The 23118-nt window shown below is 39.0% G+C and overlaps 1 protein-coding gene across 3 annotated transcripts; it reads left to right on the top strand.

The window, feature by feature from the left end:
* Positions 1–1728: 1728 nt before the first annotated feature.
* LOC143869864 (uncharacterized) lies at positions 1729–10629 on the top strand. Of its 3 annotated transcripts, XM_077376432.1 has the most exons (4): positions 1729–1863; positions 3420–3517; positions 9266–9651; positions 9757–10629. In XM_077376432.1, the coding sequence occupies exons 2-4, from the start codon at positions 3439–3441 to the stop codon at positions 10498–10500; spliced, it is 1209 nt and encodes a 402-aa protein (XP_077232547.1). In that variant the 5' UTR covers positions 1729–1863; positions 3420–3438; the 3' UTR covers positions 10501–10629. The 3 variants fall into 3 exon arrangements, with proteins under 3 accessions (XP_077232547.1, XP_077232543.1, XP_077232539.1); XM_077376428.1 differs by having other exon boundaries at positions 9272–10629; XM_077376424.1 differs by having other exon boundaries at positions 9266–10629.
* The last annotated feature ends 12489 nt before the right edge of the window (positions 10630–23118 follow it).

Below are 23118 nucleotides of genomic sequence, written 5' to 3'. Positions count from 1 at the left end.
ATCCAAGCCCAAAACCACAAAATGGTGTAATTTTGCTTGGATTTCTTGGGAATGATGTGTTTCTCTCTTTGCTTTCTATATTTGTAATGACAACCACTACCACTATTCTATGAGTCGGAAAACCAAATACTACTTGCCACTATTCTTCGAGGTAAGTTTGAGGCAAATTCTAAGCTTATCTCTATGAGTCTGAAAACCAAATACTACTTGCCACTATTCTCCGAGGTAAGTTTGAGGCAAATTCTACGCTTATCTCCTCCTCGTAGAGAATCTAACCGGGTAGAACTCAGCCCTAAAAGCTAGCTGTTAGAGGGAGGGTGCCCATTCCCTTATAACCCATTAACATCCATTTCACATGTCCAATGTGGGACTATTGCTTTTGGGTGGAACCCCCCCTTTATAACCCATCCACATCCATTTCACATGTCTAATGTGGGACTATTGCTTTTGCGTGGAACCCCAACAATCTCCCCCTCCACTTGGAAGCAACGTGGATCATCTCGCCCCTCCACGCGGCGGCAACGTGGGAACCACGAGATCTTCTCCGAAGGAATTCCACTATCCTAAGAGGCACACTGGGGTTACCGAGATCTTTCCGGGAGTTACCACGCCCCAGCTTTGATACCACTTGTAGAGAATCTAACTGGGTAGAACTCACCCCTAAAAGCTAGCTGTTAGAGGGAGGGTGCCCCATTCCCTTATAACCCATCCACATCCATTTCACACGTCCGATGTGGGACTATTGCTTTTGCATGGAACCCCAACACTCCCTATTGAGAACTTATTCCACTACTCACCTAGTCTATGTTGCACAATTAAACAGTGGCCCACACGTTGGGCCCACTACAGCTAACCTAATCCAAATAATCCACATTTGGGTTAGGAATATTATCAATTTAAATGATCCAGTGACTAGAGGCCTATTCGTTTAGATTGTGACAACCAATGGTGGGGGCCCCAACCAATTATTGGCCCAAAATTAAGGGTGATGATAAATTCGCACCCCGATAATTCGAACCCCTTTTAACGTGATTTGATGAATGCAATTTTTTTGTTATTTTCTCTTTTCATGCGAATTTATCATATCCCCAGCTTACCCATAAAAAAAAATAAAAAAAAAAAAAAATAATAAATAAATTTAAAACACCATATGGGTCCCAGCATTTAATATTAACCTAGTCTGGGTCCGGCCCGTTTACAAGGTAAAATATTGGCCGGCGCCCGTTGACACCGTAAAATCCTATTCTGATCACATGTAATAAAGTGCCAGCTGGCGGTTTTCCGACCGTTGGGAGTCCGTGAAGGCAGAAACCTTGGAAAAGGGCAAAAAATTCAAAAAAGAGCTGGTATTGTCAATGGTTCAGGTAAGGCCATCGGAAAATACCCCTATATTGATTGAAAATTACAAAGACTGCCCCTCTCAGAGTCTCATCAACCCAAAATCTGACAAGTACCGGAAAAGAGGCCGAAAAACGTGCCGCTTCTCTCGTCATTAGTGTCGGGTGGTTCAACCCCTTAGTAAGTACAATTGAGGGTATAGTAGTAATTTTACAAAACACCCATAATGTGTGTGTATTTTGAAGATTCTGTGGTTCTGCGTGAAGCCTCGCTTACTCAAAAGTCTCTTTACTCGCAATGAAATTAGAATTCCTTCACGTGGGTATTTTTGTCATTTCAAAACAAGGTTCTCCTCGATTTCCTAAAATTGACACGTGGCCTCCCATCATTGGTTAAAAGGAGTTGGAGTTGTAATTCCAACTCTGATTCTTGGAGAGCTCTTTTTAAAGCTTAGATTCCACAATGAGAGAGAGAGAGAGAGAGTTTGGACTTGTTTTCTTGGCAGCTGCTGAAAACCGAGAGCAGGTGAGTTTTGCTTCTTCTTCTTCTTCCTTTTCTTTTAACCTACACTTGAGAACGGTGGTTATTTTAGTGTATAGATATCATGTTTTCTTTTTCTCGTGTTTTGAATAGATTTTTTTGAAAGTTTAGAGTGTGTGTCAGATTCCGGCGAGAGTTTTCCGGTGGTGTTTGTAATCTCACTGGCTTTTTTCTCACCGTTATGGAAGAGAGCCTTGGGTTCAAACTTTTAACTTGGCCAAAATACCTCTATCTGTTCTGTCTAGGTGTTTCTGTGGATAGGCAATTTTTATGGGTATTTTAGGCATTTTGCATTTTTTGTATGTTTTAGTCAGAGTTTACTGTTTTGAACGTCTGTCTTGGAGTTGGAGCTGGGGTGGAATTTGAATTCGTATGTTGTGAAATTACAAAAACACCCATAAATTGTTTCGTTGGGATGGAATCTAAACTTGAACGTTACAAACATGTATTTGAATTTCCCAAAGTTTCTTTATTTCAACTCTTTACTGACAAAAGTACCCTTTATAGGAGGAGGGCTTTCTGGGCACCATGTAAAGGATCAAAATGCCCTCATATTGACGCATCAACTCAAGGGGTGTAAACGAGCCGAGCCTAGCCGAGCTTGGCCCAGCTCGACTCGTTAAGCTCAAAAGCTTGGCTCGGGCTTGAACCAAGCTAGAGCTCAGCCAGGCTCGCGAGCCTTAACGAGCCTGGCAAGCCGGCTCGTTAAGGATTCGAGCCGAGCTCGAGCCAAGCTTTGACCGAGCCGAGCTCGAGCGAGCTTTTACCGAGCCCGAGCCAAAATTGTGCATTAGTTGAGGGCATTGTGGGAAACTTCGTTATATTGCCGTGTTTTTTTTCCATTTTTTACCCTCAATTTCTGCTTTTACATGTTGATCTATGGTCAGATGATCTGAACCGTTTAAATGTTCGGTCATGGTCGGTTGATCTGGGCCGTCTAAATGATTGACCCTGGTCAGATGATCCGGTTCGTCTAAATGGTTGGCCCCACTATGGATCCCGCTCTGTGGATGGTCTAGATCATCAGGCGATGTGCTATGAAACACATCTCAGATCATCGAGATGTATGCTTGGGATAATCCAAGCAACCGTTTAAATGTTCGGTCATGGTGGGTTGATCTGGGCCGTCTAAATGATTGACCCTGGTCAGATGATCCAGTTCGTCTAAATGGTTGGCCCCACTATGGATCCCGCTCTGTGGATGGTCTAGATCATCAGGCGATGTGCTATGAAACACATCTCAGATCATCGAGATGTATGCTTGGGATAATCCAAGCAATGAACTTTACAACGGTCCATTGATTATGGAGCCCACCATATGGACGGTCCAGATCATCCAACCGTGTACAGCCACAATTAGATGATTATTTTTTACAATTAAATACTAACAAGAGTCACATGTTTCACGTGGGTGTCATAAAGTCAGTTGATTTGCATGTGGTGCCTCACCATATGAATACGTGTATGGTGGGATGGTAAGTTGATTTGGACTATGTTTTTTGGGATCATAGTAACATTTTATTTTGTTTTGGTCTGTGTAGGTAGGATAAAAAATAAAAAATGAAGCCATGCTACTCGTGGTGGTTTGATAGCCACAACAGCCCAAGACAGTCTCCATGGCTTCTCTCCACTCTTTCAGGTCCATTCCTCTTTCTTACTAAGCTATCATAACTATATTTTTTAGTCTTAAATCTTTGCTATAATGCATATTAATGTTGATGGGCAATGGATATAGGACCCATTTTCAGAAAATAGTTAGATTTGAGTTTTTGAAATGCCCTTTGTTTATTGCTTTTATGTTGTGTTTTCTGTCTTCCATTTCTCTTACATAGCTTATTTAGTGAACTGTTTACCCTGCACATGCAATTCATGTCTATTATACTAGTTGGGATTGTGGCTAATCTGGGTCTCATCTCTACCATACTGTACAAATAGAACATAACAATCTAATTGTCTTAGGTTGTGTTTGGATATAAAACTATACATATTAAAACTGCAATAGTCATAGGTAGTATTTAAAAAATTTGTAATCTTTTTTTCTTTTTGGTAGGTAAGTTGGGATTGAACCTCCAACTGCCAAGTTGGAGAACAAAGCCTAAAATGCAATAAAATCACAAATAAATTTGACTTTAGTCTTGTGCCTGTTAGGCCGACCCCCCTCTCCCCCTTTCTATTTGTGATAGTTGCAGAAACCTTAAGAAGATTGATCAAGAAAGTAAAAGAGCAAAGCGTAATCGAAGGCTTTAAACTGGGAAATCAACAGCTAGAAGTCTCTCATCTGCATTTTGCTAATGATACCCTGGTGTTCAGTGCTTCTGAAGTAAATAATGATTTTAACTTGAAAGCAATACTTAGATATTATGAGATGGAAACTAGACTGAGAACAAACTTTCGCAAATCTAGGTTGCTTACTATTCACATACCCGATAGTTTCTCTTTAAGGAATGCCAGGGGTCCTTTGTTGTGTGACAAATAAGTTCCCATGTACTTATTTAGGACTCCTGCTGTGTGTGGGAAGGTCGGGGAACGAAGAATAAGACTCGATATCCGCAAGGGTGGAAAAAAGATTGGATACATGGAAGCAGAACCTGGTCTCCTTGAACACTCATAAAAGCAGTATTAGCCAACATTCTCATTTATCGGCCATCAATAATCCAATGCTAATGAGTGTTTTTTAATAGAATTGAGCAAAGCTAAAGAAGATTCCTATGGGGTGGTTCGGACGAGAAGCGGAACTGCACCTTTTCAGTTAGGAGGAAGTTTGTCAGCCTATTAAGGCTGGTGGTTTGGGCATTAGAAAGTTAAAGGTGTAAAGAAGGCATTGCTTTGGAAGTGGCTATGTAGATTTGGGGAGGAGAGGTATAACCTATGGACTCGGGTAATAGAAAGTATATGGGTGTGAAGTAGACCAATGGTATTCTGAGGATAGGTTCAGACCATGGTTGATTTCGGTCGAGACCGACACTGAAACGTACCGAAACCGAAACGGGCGAAACTTTCCAAATTTTCGAAATTTCAGCAATTTCGGCGAAATTTGGAAAAAATATTATTTTTTATTACTTTACCGAAATTTTGGCCGAATAAAACGACATTTCATGCGCCTTTACCGAATTTCGGGATTTCGGCAAAAATTTCGGTTTCTGTTACCCCCGAAATTTCGGCCAGAACCGAAATTTAAAACCTTGGTTCAGACTTCAGACACAGTGGCATGATGGTGTGGAGAGATATTTTGAGGCAAAAGCATAAGTTTATCGAGGATATTTGATTCAGAATTTTTTCGAGCGTCAGGATTGCCAAGATGTCCATTTGAAGACAATGTTCTCAGATTTGTTCTCCGTAGCGGTGGATAAGGAGGTGTTTATAAAGGAATGTTTCGAGCACGTGGAAGGAAGGATTTCGTGGAAATTAAACTTTAGAAGGAATTTTTCGACATAGAGTTGGATCGGGTTGCAAGATTATTGAAGATAACAGAGGCTTCTTTTATAAAAAGGATTGGTCAAGATAAAAATGTTTTGGACCCGGTGTTCTTCTATGACATTCAATGTCAAGCTTTTCTACCATCATCTGATCTATAGCCCCTTCTTCTTCCTCTCATTTTATATAATCGTGAAGATTTTCCATTGCTAGAGCTTTGAATCTCAAGTAAGGTGACATCGGTATACTAAAAGATAGAGGTAATTTGCTCTCGCTTCCTCTCGATATCATTAATGAATGTCTCTAACCTCTTTGAATGCCACTCAAAGGTCATTGAAGAACTCCTTCGCGCTGCTACAGCAGCAGTCTCATAGTGCACACAAGAGGAGTGACTGGTGTGTGCTTATGTGGACCGGGTCAGGTCAGCTCTGGGATTTCATAGATAGATAGGTAGTAGTTTACTAGTAGTCTTCTTTCTTTGTAGTAGGGGTAGCTTTGTAATTTTTGAGTATCTTTGTATCCTTGGTAGTGAGGTAATCTTGTAATAAGGAAGAAGTGGGATGTTGAGGTGGCATGGTAGTTGAGATCACATGTAGACCATTGTCACTTGGCAAGGTTGTTGGAGGGGACCACATGCCTCTTGGCATGGTGCCATGTGGCAGCTACTTAGCAAGGTTGTTAAAGGTGGGGTTGGAGCCACATATGGTAGTGGGGAATTGGACATGTGGCAAATGGGGGACCACATGTGGAACCACATAAGCCCCTAGAATGGTGACAAGTGTCTTAGGGAACCACATGTCTGCATGGCAAATGGACACTTGCCTCTATCCTATTAGTGGCAAAGAAACAAGTACAATCCACTTGGCACATGTTGATTTGGTGCATGACCCTTATTTTGATGTGGAACAAAGTGGCGGATCAACGGAAGGCGCATATACTTTGAAATTTTACGAAGAAACAATTCAGATTTTCATAGAGAAAACAAGGGAAAAGGCAAGCAAAATCCAAGAATTTTGATAGAAATTATGAAAGGAAACAAACAAAATAAGCTATATATAAGAGAAAGAAGATGATTCTACATTGAATTCAAAGTAGAAAGGCATATAGAGAGTACACGACAGGGGCTTTCTTAGCTTTCCACCACATCTTTTCCAAAACTCCACCAACTCCCCAATGGGGCTGGAAAAAAAATCCTAAAACATCCAATCAAATATCCAAAAAACTCCTTCAAATGAGGAGGAATGGGGGTAGGCATCCAATCAACATATGCCAAGTGGATTGTACTTGTTTCTTGGCCACCAATATGAGAGAGACAAGTGTCCACTTACCCCTAGGACACTTGTCAGCATTTTAGGGGCTTAGGTGGTTATACAAGTGATTTTTCATTTGCCACATGCCCAATTCCCCACTACCACATGTGGCTCCAACATCCTTTAAAAACCTTGTGAAGTGGCAGGTTACCATGTGGCACCATGCCAAGAGGCATGTGGTCCCCTCCATGTGGTCCACATCCACCTCCAACAACCTTGCCAAGTGGCAATGGTCCCCATGCGATCCCAACTATCATGCCTCCTCAACATCTCCTCCTTCCTTATTACAAGATTACCTCACTACAAAGGACACTCATACACTCGAAAATTACAAAACTACCCCTACTACAAAGAAAGAAGACTACTAGTAAACTACTACGCATCTATCTATGAAACCGCTTTGACCGAGCACCCAAACCACATCATGTGCCAATCAAGCAAGGAGACCCGGTCCACATCATGTGCCAAACAAGAAAGGCACACAAGGGCCACTTTGATAGCTTCCTCAATTGAGTTGAGACCACGACGCCTCCACAATGCTCTGCCACGCCAACCGCACGAATGACCGTCCTCTCTGCTCCTCACATAGAGGTGCACTCACCTAGTCAGTTTTGCTTGACATCTCCCTCGTTGCCATCATGGAGGTTTTGTTACTCCTCAAGTGGCCATTGCTAATCATCTGCTACTGCTGAAGTTTTCAAGTGGCCATTGCAACTTTAGTTCCCTCCTTTTCTCTTCTGCTATTACTAGAAATGGATTATTAACTAAATTTTATAGACTGATACAATGCCAACCCACTGCTTAAGTTAGGGAATGGGCAGTCATTTAAATTAGGCCAAAGGGTGAGCTTGTTTCCATTAGTGGGAATGATGCTCAGTATGCTAGTCGGGTCCTAATAAGAATTCTACGACTTGAAAATTGAACTTGACTATTACAGTCTTACCTAGAGCTACTTGTGACATGCATGTTGGGCAATGGGAATTCCATGTTTTTAAAGTTTATTTTTAAATATGCTTGTTTGACAGGAATTTATTATACATTAAAAACTTGAGAAAGAGTGTAAATAGAAAAAGCAAAACACTTGAAAACCAAAATTGAAGTCTAGTATCCTAGTTAGTAATTCATTAACTCGATATATTAAAATTTAGAACTAGATATAGTGAAACCAAATGTATATATAGTTCAAATAGGTAGTGATTGCTCATTGATAATTAAAAGATATATTTTTTATTTTGAATTATCTCATATACTCCCCATAATTCTCAGATTGTCATCTGATTTTCATGTTGAGTTGTCATCCATATAGTTTCGTCTTATTGGCATTATTCTCATATTCATCATTTCCGTCTCTTCTTCAGTACTCATGTTGTGTGGGCTCTTATTTTTCTTCTACATTCTTTGCCTTACAAATTTCTACTTGGATGTGTTATTTTCAAAGCAACTCTTCTGGACATAACAATAAGAAAAAAAAAAACCTATATATTGCCTTGCAAATTTCTACTTGGATGTGTTATTTTCAAAGCAACTCTTTTGGAAATAACAATAAGAAAAAAACAACCTATATATAGTTATATACATCATGATCACTTATTTAGGACTACATATTAGTGGTTCATAAACACCAACATCTAATTTAGGAAATCACCATAAGAATACATAAGAGGGCAATCCCGTAGAGGAGGAAAGTTAATGTTGAGTGTTTAATGATATATACATCATGATCACTTATTTAGGACTACATATTAGTGGTTCATAAACACCAACATCTAATTTAGGAAATCACCATAAGAATACATAGGAGCACAATCCCGTAGAGGAGGAAAGTTAATGTTGAGTGTGTAATGATCTATACCATGGTTTCACATTCATGGTTGGTTATACTCAATATGTACTGCGTTTATACTAGCGAGTGTTTTATGTCAATTGTGCTTTGCCTGTGCATGTATATGTGCATGTTTGCTGCAAGGGGTATATTTGCTTGTGTCTATTTAACTCAAAGTTTCAAAACTCCACCCCATCATTGTAGACTCCCTCGAGTCGACTCCCTCTTACCTTGGTCGTTCTTGTCTTAGTCTGCATTTTGCCCTACAAAGTCAATTAAAACTCCTTTGACTCTCCTGAGTTATGACCGCATCAAACAGGACTCGACCGCATCAACCGAGTGCTCAATTGCGTCGTGCGTAGTTGACTAGGATTTGTTTTGGCCCGCATCCGTGTTTTGAAATACTGATTTAACTATGCATTTTCTAGAAGGGAAATGATAATTCGACCCCTTATTTTAGCCATCACCCTTGTTTGTCGATTTTCACTGCGAAGGGCTCTTGAGGCAGCAGATGGCAACATAATCTTTTAATATTAGAAGGTAGCCAGCACCTCTCTCTCTCTCTCTCTCTCTCTCTCTCTCTCTCTCTACTCTCTTTTCACTCCATCACCAAAAATATTAGTCTTTACTTCATGGTTTGTGGAAAACATAATATTGTAGCGGTGGAAAAATAATATTGAGTTTCTGAAGGTCTACACATCTGGGTTTCAAATTCATGGTTTCTTGATGTGGATTGTGTATATGCTAGTGAGTGTTTTATTCACTTCTTAGTATCATTTGCTTGTTTATGTATTTTAAGCATGCATTTGCTGAAATTGATACTTGTCTTCCATTCTGTCAGAGTTAGATGAGAAGACAAAGGCAATGGTGAAGCTGATCGAACAAGACGCCGACTCCTTTGCCCAGCGCGCTGAGATGTACTATAGGAAGCGACCCGAGCTAGTTTATATGGTAGAAGATTTCTACCGTGCTCACCGCTCATTAGCCGAGCGATATGACCAACTCAAACGGGAAGCCAATACTCGACTCGTGACAATTCCGTCGGGGTCATCTTTCTCGAGCAAGAACTCATCACGGAATTTTAAAAACCTGACAGATAAATCCTCCACGGACGACTGCCATTCCTTCGATTCCAAGGAATCTGAGGTTGATGACACTGAACATGAGGAAGCCCAAGTAGATATAGACATGGGAGAGGAAGTATCAAGCAAGGATACTAATGGTCACCTCTCATTAGCCAAGCGATACAATCAACTCAAACTGGAAGCCGGTACACGACTCATGACAATGCCATCAGGGTCGCATTTCTCGAGCAAGGATACTAATGGTCACCTCTCATTAGCCAAGCGATACAATCAACTCAAACTGGAAGCCGGTACACGACTCATGACAATGCCATCAGGGTCGCATTTCTCGAGCAAGAACTCGTCGCAGAATTTGAAAAACCTGACAGATAAATCCTCCACAGCCTCCTCATATTCTTTTGATTCCGAGGAATCTGAGGTTGATGACCCGGAACAAGACGAAGCCCAAGAAGATAGAGAAATGGGAGAGGAAGTATCAAGCAAGGTATCAAGCAAGGATACTTATGCTCACCGCTCATTAGCCGAGCAATACAACCAGCTCAAAGTGGAAGCCAGTACACAACTCATGACAATCAAGAACTTGTCACAGAAATGTAAAGAAGTGACAGATAAATCCTCCATAGCCTCTCCTGTTTCCTTTGATTCTGAGGAGTCTGAGGTTGATGACCCTGAAGAAGAGGAAACTCAAGCATCAAGCAAGGACAGCAGTGGAATTGAAGTGATGATGAAGTTGAGAGAAGAAATAGAGAGACTCAGAGAGGAGAATAGGATCCATAAGACAGAACTAATGGAGAAAAATGAAGAGAAGAGGGAGGTAATTAGACAGCTTTGTATGTCTATTGACATCTTAAAGGAGGAGAATTTTAGTTTGAGGAAGTGCCGTAAGGATTCTAAGAAAAGTAGTCTGTTTGAATTCAGTAAACTGAAGGGTGTATTCTCTGGTAAGTTATTTGGTGGGTATCCAAAGTTTCAGCCTACAGTGGCTCTGTAGAAAAGATTGTTGGTCACTGATTATTATCTTTTTCTTTGTGGGGGACACTGATTATTGATGGGGGCTAATGGAAATTGTAGTATTTAGAGCATAGGTTGTACCATTATAAAGGTTTTCCCTTTTTTAGGAGTTGATTGTGTAATCCTCTTTATAGCTCCATTCAGTTGTTATATTCTTTTGAGAGCTGCTAGCAAAAGACTGACCACCAAACCACACTTATTTCAGGGGTAGTTTCCGAAATCAGCCCCATTTTAGAAGTGATTTCTGTTTCATTTGATAGTTTCGTCTGACTGTTATGCATTCAGTTTTCTTATTTCTTTCTACTGAGATAATATCCACAATCCCTTGTAATCTTGATATCGGCGTTGCCCGATATTGATTGTTGATAGTTTTCAATGATTTTTTCACACGCCAAGAGAAAAAGGATAGAAGGGGGAGTCTGTTTCACCTCCGTCCTGAACAAGTGCGTCGTCAAAATCAGCCCATTCACTCTCCCATGAAAATGCTTAGATTAGTTTAACTGAAAAACCTGTTTTTTAATCTCAGTTATTGATGGAAAAATGAACGAGCTGATTTCAGATGACCCACTTAGTCGAAACAGAGTGGTTCTATCATCATAACTATAAGCAATTCCCAGTGAGAAATGTTTAAAGAGAAGAATATGATATATCATCTCCCTTTCTCCTATTTATAATATCACATGTATTTTCTCTCATTTTAATTTCTTCGGTCGTTTTGCTTCTTTCACACACTAGATTGATGATAGGGAAGCGAGGGGTCTTGTCTTGCAATAACAAAACAAATGGGTGCCGATAAGAGCATTCTCATATGTACAACTGACATTGGGTTTAAGCTTAGAATACTTTTTTTTTTTTTTCTTCCTGTGAAAGAGTACTCCACGGAGTGCTTATTATATAAGATTTGGGTAGCACATTTTCTGCAGGATCCTTATTTAAGGCAACCAAACATGGCCTAAAAGAGCATTTAACACTAAATTCACACTAAAGTCACTGAAAATATCATTCATTCTCTCCTATGATTTGACATGTAAAGAAAGAAAAATCATAACCAACTCTCTCTCTCTCTAACCATACTTGGGGTCTAGAACTTAGAAACAAGAAAATAAAGTTAATTGTAAAAAAGCTAAGAAAAGTTTACAAGTAAAAAAAATTGTACTCTTCACTTTATTTGTACATTTTTAATAGAAAATGATATTTTCACCCTTCACATTAGTCGTTCTATCTCATTTCCGTTGCCCTTTCCCTCCACAATGGGTAATAAATTTATTCTTGCTCTTTTTTATTGTTTTTTTTGTTTGTTATTACATTCTTTGTTAGAGTTATATTTCCTTCGGATGAATCTAAATTCCAGAGTATATCTTTTCACGGCTCTCATACAATATCGTCTTGCCTTAGACTTTTGCTGAAAGGTTGATATTCTTCCACTGATTTTGTTGAACACTTCCAGAACTGGATTTCGTTTGGAAATTAAAGACCGAAAGTGGGTAATTAACATCTAAGTACAAAATATGGGAGATAGCTCTTCTTCTGTATGAATAGTGGAGAGTGGTTGGCTGGACGGGTTTACTAGCTTTCGTTGGAATTTGAAACAACTAGAAATTGTTTTGAACTCTGTGGAGAATTATATTTATATGATGGGTGGCCTTGAAAACACGTGAAGTCTAAAAAAGTAGGTACGGCCCACTTTTTTTTTTTTTTTTTATGATCCAAACTGTTCATCTGTTTGGGCATAACGTAAATAGGTTGTGCCCCAAAAATCATTTCCATAAGATGATCCTAGCCATCCGATCTGTACTGATCTGAAAATGAAGATTTCTAAAAATCATTTATGGAATCTTCTACAGATTGGAGGGCTAGGATCATCCTATGGAAATGATTTTAAATACGTTGTGCCCAAACAGATGATCGGTTTGGATCATAAAAAGAAGAAGGGCCGTACCTACTTTTTTTAGACTTCACGTGTTTTCAGGGCCACCCATCATATAAATTCTCGTGATTTGGTTCCCAAGAGGTTAATTGTAAGGCCGCAAATTAAAAGATCATAACAAATAGAAGTAATGAACTAAACTTAAATAGAATCAAAATATGAAATGGAAAAATATGTGATTATAAATCAAAATACATGCACAGAGTGTTTGCATGAAACCATGTGGTTTTATTTAATATTGGTTTGAATCATGAATTGACAGTGACACAGATCTAATTATTTAAATTACTAAAAAAATGAGAAATAGTACGGCTGCTTCCATAGAGCATTACCACATTGTAACGCTGAAATGGGAAAGAATTAATTTCAGGCCATAGAAGATATAAAGAAATAGTCTCTCAAATAGCCGGTTCAGGCATGATTACACTATCTATGCTTCTCAAATTAAATAGGGACTTAAGCAAAATCTATTACCAATACAAAATAAATAATGAAGCTCTTGTTTCTTTCCATTGTAATAGCAAGATAAGAGATTAAGAGGAATGGCTTCTATAGCTGTAGATAGGACCTCCTAAATAACCAACAAATGTGGTTTAGAGGGTAGAAATCATTCAAATATAAAATCGACATATTTGTTACATGTTAGAAAAAACTTAAATGGTTGTAGAAACAACATAGGAAAAAATCCAACAAAAACAATTGTATTGTAATATCATGCACTTGAAATGAACTTCCATACAACATTAGATTCTAAAAATCACAGATAATCTATAATATCATGCACAACTAATATAAAAGAGAGCTACAAGATGAGCAATGAAGTTAAAAGAGCAAAAAAGAAGTCGCTAAACCCGGGTCTGTTACGAAGCTGCATGTATTAGTGCAGCATCATGAAACCGAAGCCGACTGAGAGAGAGAGAGTCTAGGGCATATAGGGCAGTGCCTAGAGAGAGAGAGAGAGAGAGAGAGTGAGTGCCTAGAGAGAGAGAGAAACATGAGAGAATTAATTGGCCCGATAACATTTGCGTTTGGGAAGGGAATGAATTAGACTGATAACATTTCCTAGCGCTTCAACTCGGGTCGGGCGGGTCGGGTTTTGAAGAACCCAACGGTCGGGTCGGGTTTTTTTCCGGAAAACCCACGATTCCCAAACCCGGCCCTACGAATGATAAATCTCCGGTCGGGTCGGGTTTTTTTATGTTGACGCAATTTTTTAAGGAAAACTCTTGTTTGGCAAGGCAGCTCAACTCATAGAAGTAGAAAAACTCGAGCATGGTAAACTCTTTAGTGCATTAACTAATAACTAGTCCAAAGAGAATAAATTGATGCATTACCAAATGAAAATGATTATACTCATATGAGATAAACAACAAACTATTTAGTGCATTAACTATTTAGTTGAAACTTGAAATCCTAAAGCTAAAGGGGGGAAATGAATAGAAGATGGAAAGAGTCCTTGTGATTGGGTGCATGCGTGAGTTTTAGTTTTAAGTTTTCACTTTTAAAGTAACAAAGTTTTAGAAAAAAAAATACATAGTATAACTTAAGTAACTCGGGTCGGGTCGGGCCCCTTCAAACCCGGCTTGACAAAAGATTCATGCGGGCTTTTGGATCGTAGACCCGGCTCAACTCGAATCCCGAGAAACATGAACCCAACCCAAGCTATTTTCGGGTCGAGTCAATGCGTGTCGGGTAAAACCCGACCCAAGTTGCAGCCCTAACATTTCCTATATAATGTGTTTGAAAAAATGTAAATAGGCATTAAATATGAAAAAGGAAATAGCAGAGTATAATGGGAATGACTCTTTAAATACCAATCTGAGATAGTAATTGGAAATGGTTAAATTTGAAACCTGAAATAGCAGAGGTTAATGGGAATGGGGCTTTAAATTGCATTATGATATGGTAATTGGAAATATCTTATTGAATTTTTGTTGTAATTATTGATTTTATGCTGATTTTTAGGGAGTTTATTCTGAGGAATGAAATCAATATAGAAGGAGAAAATCTCGATTTAGAAGGAGTGAAGAAAAATCTAAGGAATGAAATCAATATAGAAGGAGAAAATGTTGATTTAGAAGTAGTGAATCTTTTGGAAAGGAGACGTTTTAGGAATCCACAGAAAAAGAAAAGAGTCTTACTGAATTTTTGTTGTAATTACTGATTTTTAGTTTGTTTGGGAATGTCAGATTCTACTTTATAGGATATAGAGGTTATCTAGTGGAGTTTTTATATTATTAGGAAGTGTTGCAGGTTTTCTATTTAAAAAGGGCTGACGATGTAACTTGATATGCATGGAATGAATAAAAGAAAGAAAGAGAGGCAGTGATTCATCATATTCTACAGGGTTTACTAGTTTTGATTGTATTTTTTTTTTTTTTTTTTTGTAGCCTCATGAATTTGTTTTGAACCGTGTGAAGAATTATGTGATTGGGGTTCCCAAGTTGGTAGAGTTACGTACTAGCTTCATTTTATTTAGGAGCTCTGGAAAGGTGTATGTTTGGAGGGAGACGATCAATGGAAGGTATTATATATCGTGGAGTTCTTTCGATTGAAATAGAGTACTTTATATGGTGTAAGCCCGTATAGTCCAGTATTTTTCAGAAAGTATTGTACGGCCTACACTCTAAGATGATCCCAGCCGTCCACTTGATGGGTCATAACGAAAATAGGTTGTGCCTGAAAAATCATATATATTGGATGATAACGAAAATATGTAGAGGAACTGCGCGCATGTTATTGAAACATCTATAGATCGGAGGGTTGGGATCATACTATATGGAATTTGTTTTTATGTACAATCTATTTACATCATGGTCCATCAAATGGACGGTTTGGATCATCCTATGGTAGGTGCCTACAGTACATTTTGAAAAAAATACTGGACTATACAGGCGTACACATACTACTAATGATGTACACCATTGAACTTCTCTTTTTATCTTCAACAGTAACAAAGATAGAAGCTTCAAGTGGGAAAGTCACGTGGACCATCAACAACTTCTCTACACTGACCAATTATCTTGTCTCCGATAGTTTTCTCATCAGCCACTGTAAATGGTGCACAGATCTCCTCCTCCAATCAAGGCAGTCTAATTGGATCGAGGAAATTTACTTTCACACAATTAGCACACACAATACATTAGATTGCACGCCCAGGCATGTCCTATGATTGTACATTCAATCGGAACGCGTGGGGTTTTGGTTTCTTATTCAGCAGCTTTGGGTTTGTTTATTCAGCTGATTTTCATTATTCTGAACAGTCATGAGTTGGTGATGATTCCAATTTCTGTCCCTTTTTTTTTTTTTTTGTAGACAGGGAAGACAAATTCACTGCAAAGGAGAGTTCTTGGGGTTACCAATCATTCATGTCCCTCACTGAACTTCATGACCCAGCTAAAGGTATATTGTGAATGATACTTGTGTAGTTGAAGTCGAATTTACTGTCCCTGTTGTTGTTCCAAAGAAGCAAGCAGAGTCCTTCATGTTGATCAAAGCAGACGTGAAGGAGTACCCTAACTTGTACGCCTTCTTGGTTGAAATGCCCGGTCTAAAACTGAGTGACATTAAAGTTCAGTTAGTGGACAGTGGCAAGGTGTTGCTAGTCAGTGGTGATAAAAAGAGGGAGGAAGAAGATGGAGTCATGTGCCTAAGGGTAGATCGGAGGCTTGGCAATTTGACTCGAAAATTCTCTATTTCAGAAGATATGAATACAGATGCGATCTCTGCCATTTATAAGGATGGGATGCTCACTGTGAAAATCGATAAGTTTGAAGAAAAGAAGTTCCCCAAGACCATCGAAGTCGAGCTTGCTTGAAATGCTACTGCTTTTTCTGGATCATATTCCTTTTTAGGGGGAAGAAGATACATTTTCATAATCTTATTCCTATTTTGGTGCTTGAAGGTGCTTTTTCTGCATCTTATTCCTGTTTTGGTTCATGAAACTCTCTCTGTTATGTTCCTATAATGGTTTCTTTCAGTCATTATTATGTTCCAAACCGGCCATTTATTGGGCCACAATGTAGATAGGTTGTTACCCAAAAATTAATTCCATAAGATGGTCCTAACCCTCCGATCTATAGAGCTGGTAATGTTCACTATGGAAATCTCTGTAGATTGAAGGGGTAGAATCATACAATGGAAATGATTTGAGGGCACAACACAACCTATTTAGGTTTGGATCATCCCATCGTGTGGTCCGCACAATACTATTCGAAAAGTAATGGAATATATATAAACTCCTTTGTCATGTGATGTTATGGATGTAGCCACCAAAACCTAAGCAATTGGTGCATGGCTTTGGTTGATCAGGTATAAGATCATGAGGAGACTCACATGGTCTTCAAATGCCCGACATTTCCATCCATAAGATTAAGTTGATAAAAACAACACCTAAGCTACTCTTGGTGGAATCCTAAGCATGGCCGTACAGTTTAAAGGAGTAGGTTCATTTTTTTATTGGGTAAAATATGATTACAATACATTTTAAGTCTTAAATTACATATGGATGGTAGTTTCACTTTATTGCCTGTCAATTGGCTCATACCATCTGAAAGACGGTTTTGCCCTCTTCTTTTACTCTATTTTTTTTTTTCATCTCGGACTAGGAATAGGAAGCAGAAGAAGAAGAAAAGGTGGAAGAAGAGGAGGAGGAAGAAGAAAAGGTGGAAGATGGAAAAAGAAGAATGGGTGTCGGAAAAAATGGCAAGTGTTATGAAAAATGGACAGCGCTGACAAATGAACAAGAAAAAAGAAAACATATGAATCGGCGTAGGAAAAAATGGAAGGCATCGGAGAAAAATAGATAAGAAGAGGAATGAGAAGGAAAAAGAAGAATCAAAAGAAAAAAGTTGGGGTCGACTCGACGAAAGATGTGATCAACTCGGAAAAGTTTGGGTCAACTCAATAATAGAGATAGACCCCATCTTCTACCGAGTCTCCCCAAGTTTTCCCGAGTTGATTAGAACTTCTATCGAGTTGACCCCAATTTTATCTGGCGTCAATTCTTCTTCCTCTGCTTTTCTTCTTCCTCTTCATCTTCTTTTACCTCCTCTTCTTGTTCTTCTTTTTCCTCTTCTTCCAAGTTGCAATAATGGTCGAGATGAAAAAAAACAAAAAAATAGAGGCAAAATGATCTTTTGGACTGTACAAACGGCACTCTTAAAACAATAGAGATGAAACTACTATCTATACGTAATTTCAAGCTCAAAATGCAATTTATTCATCCTTTACCTCGTGTACTTTTCGCAAAAGTTGTACTCAATATGTTCGGCACTGGACAACTCTAATCCAATCCACAATAAATTGCCTCCAAAATGAGGGTTGCACTCCGTTTCGGTATCGTGATTATTGATCTAAGAGCTGCCAAGGTGCAGATAGAAGGGGACTTAACAAATTTGTAAGGGATGGTTTACGCGACTGATGTTGGCACTCCCAACTACTAATAATTAGACACAAACTCACCTTGTCTTTTCTTTTCTAAATAGCTGTCAAAGCTTATTACAATTCCAAAAAAGCTCCCAGAAGCCAATTAAAAAAGAAAAGCTGACTCTGTGCAATTATTTATATTGGTAGCGTCAGTATTAGCCGGGAGATGATATTTTCACCCCCCCTCCATTACGTGTACATCCCCCTTATAACCTGCTTTGGAGTGAAAAGTGGGCCCCTTTATGTCAAATCACATTATAAAGGGGGTGTGCAAGTTGTGGGGGGGGGGGGGGGAGGAGAGAATATCATCACCCATGGTTTATCATACTTTGATCAAAATGACTCTTTTTATAAGACTAGTAAAAACGCACGAGCGTGAACAAAGGATTATCATCTGTAAATTCTGTAAACCAAAAACATATTTCTTACACACCCTATGAAAAAAAAACAGTACTGTATAACTTACACCATAGGATGATCCAAACCGTCCAATTGATGGGCCACATCGTAAATAGGGTGTCAAAAACTAAGAATGTCAAAAAATAACGTGTTAATCTTATTCTTTGCTGGGTTACGGATTGGGTCGGGTTGCCTGATGCCCAACCCAACCCAACCCAACCCAACCCGAATTTTGGTCAGGTTGCCAAACCCCAACCCAACCCGAATTTTGTCAACCCAACCCGCCCAAAATTCGGGTTCGGGTTCAACCCGACCCAAGTTGCACCCCTATATAGAAGAGAGTTTTCATATGATATTTGACCAATAGGGCGCCCTTTGCCCCTTTTTTGCAAGGGCGCCTGTGAATCTAGCATTCCTCTTATCTTAACCCCCAGCCCTCTCTCTCTCTCTCTCTCTCTCTCTTTTCAACAAGTGAGTTTATTTTAAACCCCTCCCTCTCTCTCTATAAGAAGTTTGTTTTAAACCTCTCTCTCTCTCTCTCTCTCACATCTGCAGTAGGTATGCATACTGGGCTCGCCAATCACGTGAACAACACACTTTTCATAGACTTCAAAAAGAAAAGAACAAGAAGGAACTCCCACTAAAAAGAATACAAGAAAAGCAATAGACAAAAAAGTAAGCAAATGAAATGAATAGAGACTAGATATTGCTCCTCCAAGTCACCACCCGTATCATTCTACTCTCAAGCGCCAATTTCCACTCAATTATTCAACCATCACCTCGTCTCTTTTCTTCTTTACACATATACAAATCACATATTAAAAAAAATTAAAGTTTATTAATAAAAGCTGATTTTCTTGATTGCTTCACCACAAAGCACCATTAAAACCCATATTCGTCTTCTCCGGCTCCGATTGCTTCACCTCAAACCACCATTAAAACCCATCTTCAGACCTCTTTCCACCTTCTCCTCCATCACCACTAAACCCAACATTTTCATTTTCTTCAATCTCAGAAACCCACATCTACAGAAGCCAACTAACCTCTTCCATAACCACCACCTCATACCTCCAGACCTCACCTTCTTCAACACAAACCCATTTCATTTTACTAAGCCTCTTTGGGCAGATTTTAAGAGGAAGAAGAAAGAATAGAAGAAAGAAGGTTGGGCATAGATGTTGGCCCCAAATACATGGATCGATTATATTGTGTTGAGGTCAAAAGAGAAAGGTAAGGGCGGCCAAAGGGCACGTGTAGAGCTCCACCAAAAACACAAATGTAACACCAAAATAAGAACTCTTTATATATACCCAAACAACTTACAAAAGATTTCTACACTTGTTCTCCCTTAAGCCTTCACCCTTGAAGTTCCTCTCTTAACTTTCCCTTGAAGTTCTTAAGCTTACAATCTCTACAATATTACTCCATATTGGTAGACTCAAAAGACTACTAAAAATAGTAAATACATTAAACCATAGTTGTAGTTCCCATGAGTCATCTAGGAAGTCTAAGCAACTACATAGGAGATCCACATTTGACTTTATGATAAATTAGCTACACAAAAAGACTACATAGACTTTAATTTCCACAAAACCATACTAATATTAATTTTGATTTACTATTTCCAACAATAGAGAGTGGAAGAAGTAGAAAGAAGAATAAGAGGATTGGGTTTTGAAAGGTCATGAATTTGTGTTGCTTTGAGAATCTTTTTTCTTTTAATTAAAGCCTGTTTAGAATACTTCTCCTTGTTCAACTTTTGAGAGGTTTTGATTCTGAGCTCTACAAAGGTATCTGTTTGGAGGGAGTCGATCGATGGAAGGTATTATCGTGGACTTCTTTTGATTGAAAGAGAGTATTTTATTGAGTTTTCATACGGTGTAAGCCCTTATAGTCCAGTATTTTTTTTCAAAAAGTAATTTATGACCCACACGATAGGATGATCCAAACCGTCCATTTGATGGGTCATAACATAAATAAGTTGTTCCAGAAAAATCATTTCAATAAGATGACCCTAGCCTTCTGATCTGTAGAGGAACTCATGTTAATGAAACCTCTATAGATGATATCTCTTTTTTAGGTACAACCTATTTACGTTATGACCCATCAAATAGACAGTTTGGATCATCCTATTGTGTGTGCCGTACAATACATTTTGAAAAATACTGGACTATAAGGGCTTACCCATACAACTTATTATGTACACAATTGAACTTCGCTTTTTATCTTCGACAGTGACAAAGATAGAAGCTTCAAATGGAAAAGTCAGGTGGACCATCGTCAACTTTTCTGCATTTACCGACTGTCTTCAATCCGATAGTTTTCTCATCAGCGACTGTAATTGGTACACTGATCTCCTTCTCCTGTTCTTACTTTTAATATAACTCCTTTTTCTTTTTTTTTCCTTCCGAGTAATTAAGGTTGATTTGCTACACTTTCTTAATCTTCAATCCTTTCATATTTTGATATAGGAATGTAATGATTTATCCCAAGGGAAAGAACAAGGAAGGCCAATTTTCGATATTCTTACATGTTGCTGAGTCGACGGGCTTGCCTGATGGGTGGATTCGAGATGTGAAATTTAGCCTCACTGTGATTGACCAACTCAACAACAAGTCTACCATAAAAAGTACGAGTACTCTCTCTTTCCCTGAGCCCAGGGCTGGTTTGGAAGTGCAGTCTAATTAGAACACGGAAATTAACTTTCACACAAATAGCAAACACAATCCATTAGATTGCACACCCAGACATGGCCTATGATTATCCTAGGGTTGCAACTCGGGTCGGGTTTAATGCATGCGAAAAAAAGTCGTCGGGTTGGGTCGGGTTCAGTTCCCAACCGAGTTCGGGTCGCGTTGCCCGCGACCTGAGTGAAATCCAACATTTTTTTGTCAATTTTTTTTTTTTTTTAAGCTTAAAAACTCGCGTTGGGTTGGGTTGAACTCGGGTCGCGTTAAGGTTAGGGTTAGAAAAAAGGGTTCCTCGGGTTGGGTTGAACCTCATTGGTTGGAAATCGGGTCGGGTCAGGTTCGGGTTGGGAGAAAAGGTTCCCCAAGTCAGGTCGGGTTGGCCGGTCTAGAATTCGGTGGCTTTGGGTTTGTTATTCAACTGATTTTTGGGTTTTTATACGGTGTAAGCCCATATAGGCTAATATTTCCCCAAAAGTACTGTACAGCCTACACCGTATGATGATCCAATCCTTCCATTTGATGGCCCACAACGTAAATCGGTATGCCCAAAAAATCATTTCCGTAAGATGATCCTAGCCCTCCGATATATAGAGTAACTGCTTATTATGAAGTCCTCTATAGATCGAAGGGTTAGGATTATCCTATTGAAATGATTTTTTGAGCACAACTTATTTATGTTGTGGCCATTTTAATGAATGTTTTGGATCATCCTATAATGTGGTCCGTACGATACTTTTTGAAAAATAATAATATTAGACTATACGGGCCTACACCATATAATTGGTTATGATTCCAACTTCTTTCTGTTTTTCTGTAGACGGGGTAAACAAATTCACTGCAAAGGAGAGTTCTTGGGGTTACCAATCATTCATGTCCCTCACTGAACTTCAGGACCCAGCTAAAATCCGACAGGAGGCTCTGCAACTTGTCTCGAAAACTCTCTATTTCAGAAGAAGATATGAATACAGATGCAGTATCTGCCATTTATAAGGATGGGTTGCTCATTGTAACAATAGAGAAGTTTGAAGCCAAGAAGTTCCCCAAGACGGTAGAGGTCAAGCTTGCTTGAAATGCTGCTGTTTTTTCATGGTCTTAAAGCTGCTTTTTTCCCTTTCTTATTACTGTTTAGGTGCATAAAACTCTCTATGTTATGTTCTTAGGATGGTTTCTTTAAGTCATTATTACATTCCCTGTTAGGTATATGGATCATCCTTAAAATCGTTGGCATATTTTAAACTTAGTTATATATGGTGTGTAGCCCTGTAGTCTAGTATTTTTCAAAAAGTACTGTACGGCCTGCTCTATAGGATGATCCAAACCGTTCATTTATTGGGCTATAACCTTCGAGGTTGTGCGTAAAAAATCAATCACATAAGATGGTTCTAACCCTCCGATCTATGGAGGCACTGCACATTATGGAAATCTCTATAGATCGGAGGGTTAGAATCATCCTATGGAACTGATTTTTGGGGCACAACCTATTTATGTCATAGCTCAATAAATAAATGGACGGTTTGGATCATCCTATGGAGCGGGCCTTACAATACTTTATGAAAAACAATGGATTATACGGCCTTACATACACTCCGTTGTCGTGATGTTATGGATGTAGCCATCAAAACCTAAGCGATTGGTGCATGGCTTTGGTGGATGATCATGAGGAGACTCACGTGGTCTTCAAACGCCCGACATTTCCATCCATAAGATTACAAATTGATAAAAACAACGCCTAAGCTACTTGGTGGAATCCTAAGCATGGCCGTACAGTTTAAAGAGTAGGTTCCTTTTTCATTTGGTTAAATAGAGGAATGATAGATGCAAGGGGCATCTTTATGCAAGGGCTGGAGAAGGGCCTTTCAGTAGATACACGTCATTTTAAAAGTCAGTTGAGAAACTGAATTTGGTTGCACTTAATGACGTGGATCTATTCAAGGGCCCTTCTCCGGCCCTTGCATAAAGAAGGCCCTTGCCTCTATCATTCCTCGGTTAAATATGATTAAGACACATTTTGAGTCTTAAATTACATATGGATGGTAGTATCAGCTCTATTGCCTTCAATTGGCGCCATACCGTCTAAAAGACCATTTTGCCCTCTTTTCTTCTCGGAAGAGGAAGTCTTCTCGGAAGAGGAAGAGGAAGCAGAAGAAGAAAAAGT

Source organism: Tasmannia lanceolata, unplaced genomic scaffold, assembly GCF_043159265.1.
Source record: "Tasmannia lanceolata isolate RefF3 unplaced genomic scaffold, GAP_Taslan_0.1 ptg000002l, whole genome shotgun sequence".
In the NCBI taxonomy this organism is placed as follows: Eukaryota; Viridiplantae; Streptophyta; class Magnoliopsida; order Canellales; family Winteraceae; genus Tasmannia; species Tasmannia lanceolata.
Note: the sequence above shows the minus strand (reverse complement) of the source record. Positions and strands in the feature narration are given on the sequence as shown.

Coding starts and splice junctions, on each gene's coding strand:
- LOC143869864 (XM_077376424.1), top strand. CDS start 3,439: ATGAAGCCATGCTACTCGTGGTGGTTTGATAGCCACAACAGCCCAAGA. Junction 3,518..9,265: donor GCTTCTCTCCACTCTTTCAG/GTCCATTCCTCT, acceptor CCATTCTGTCAG/AGTTAGATGAGAAGACAAAG.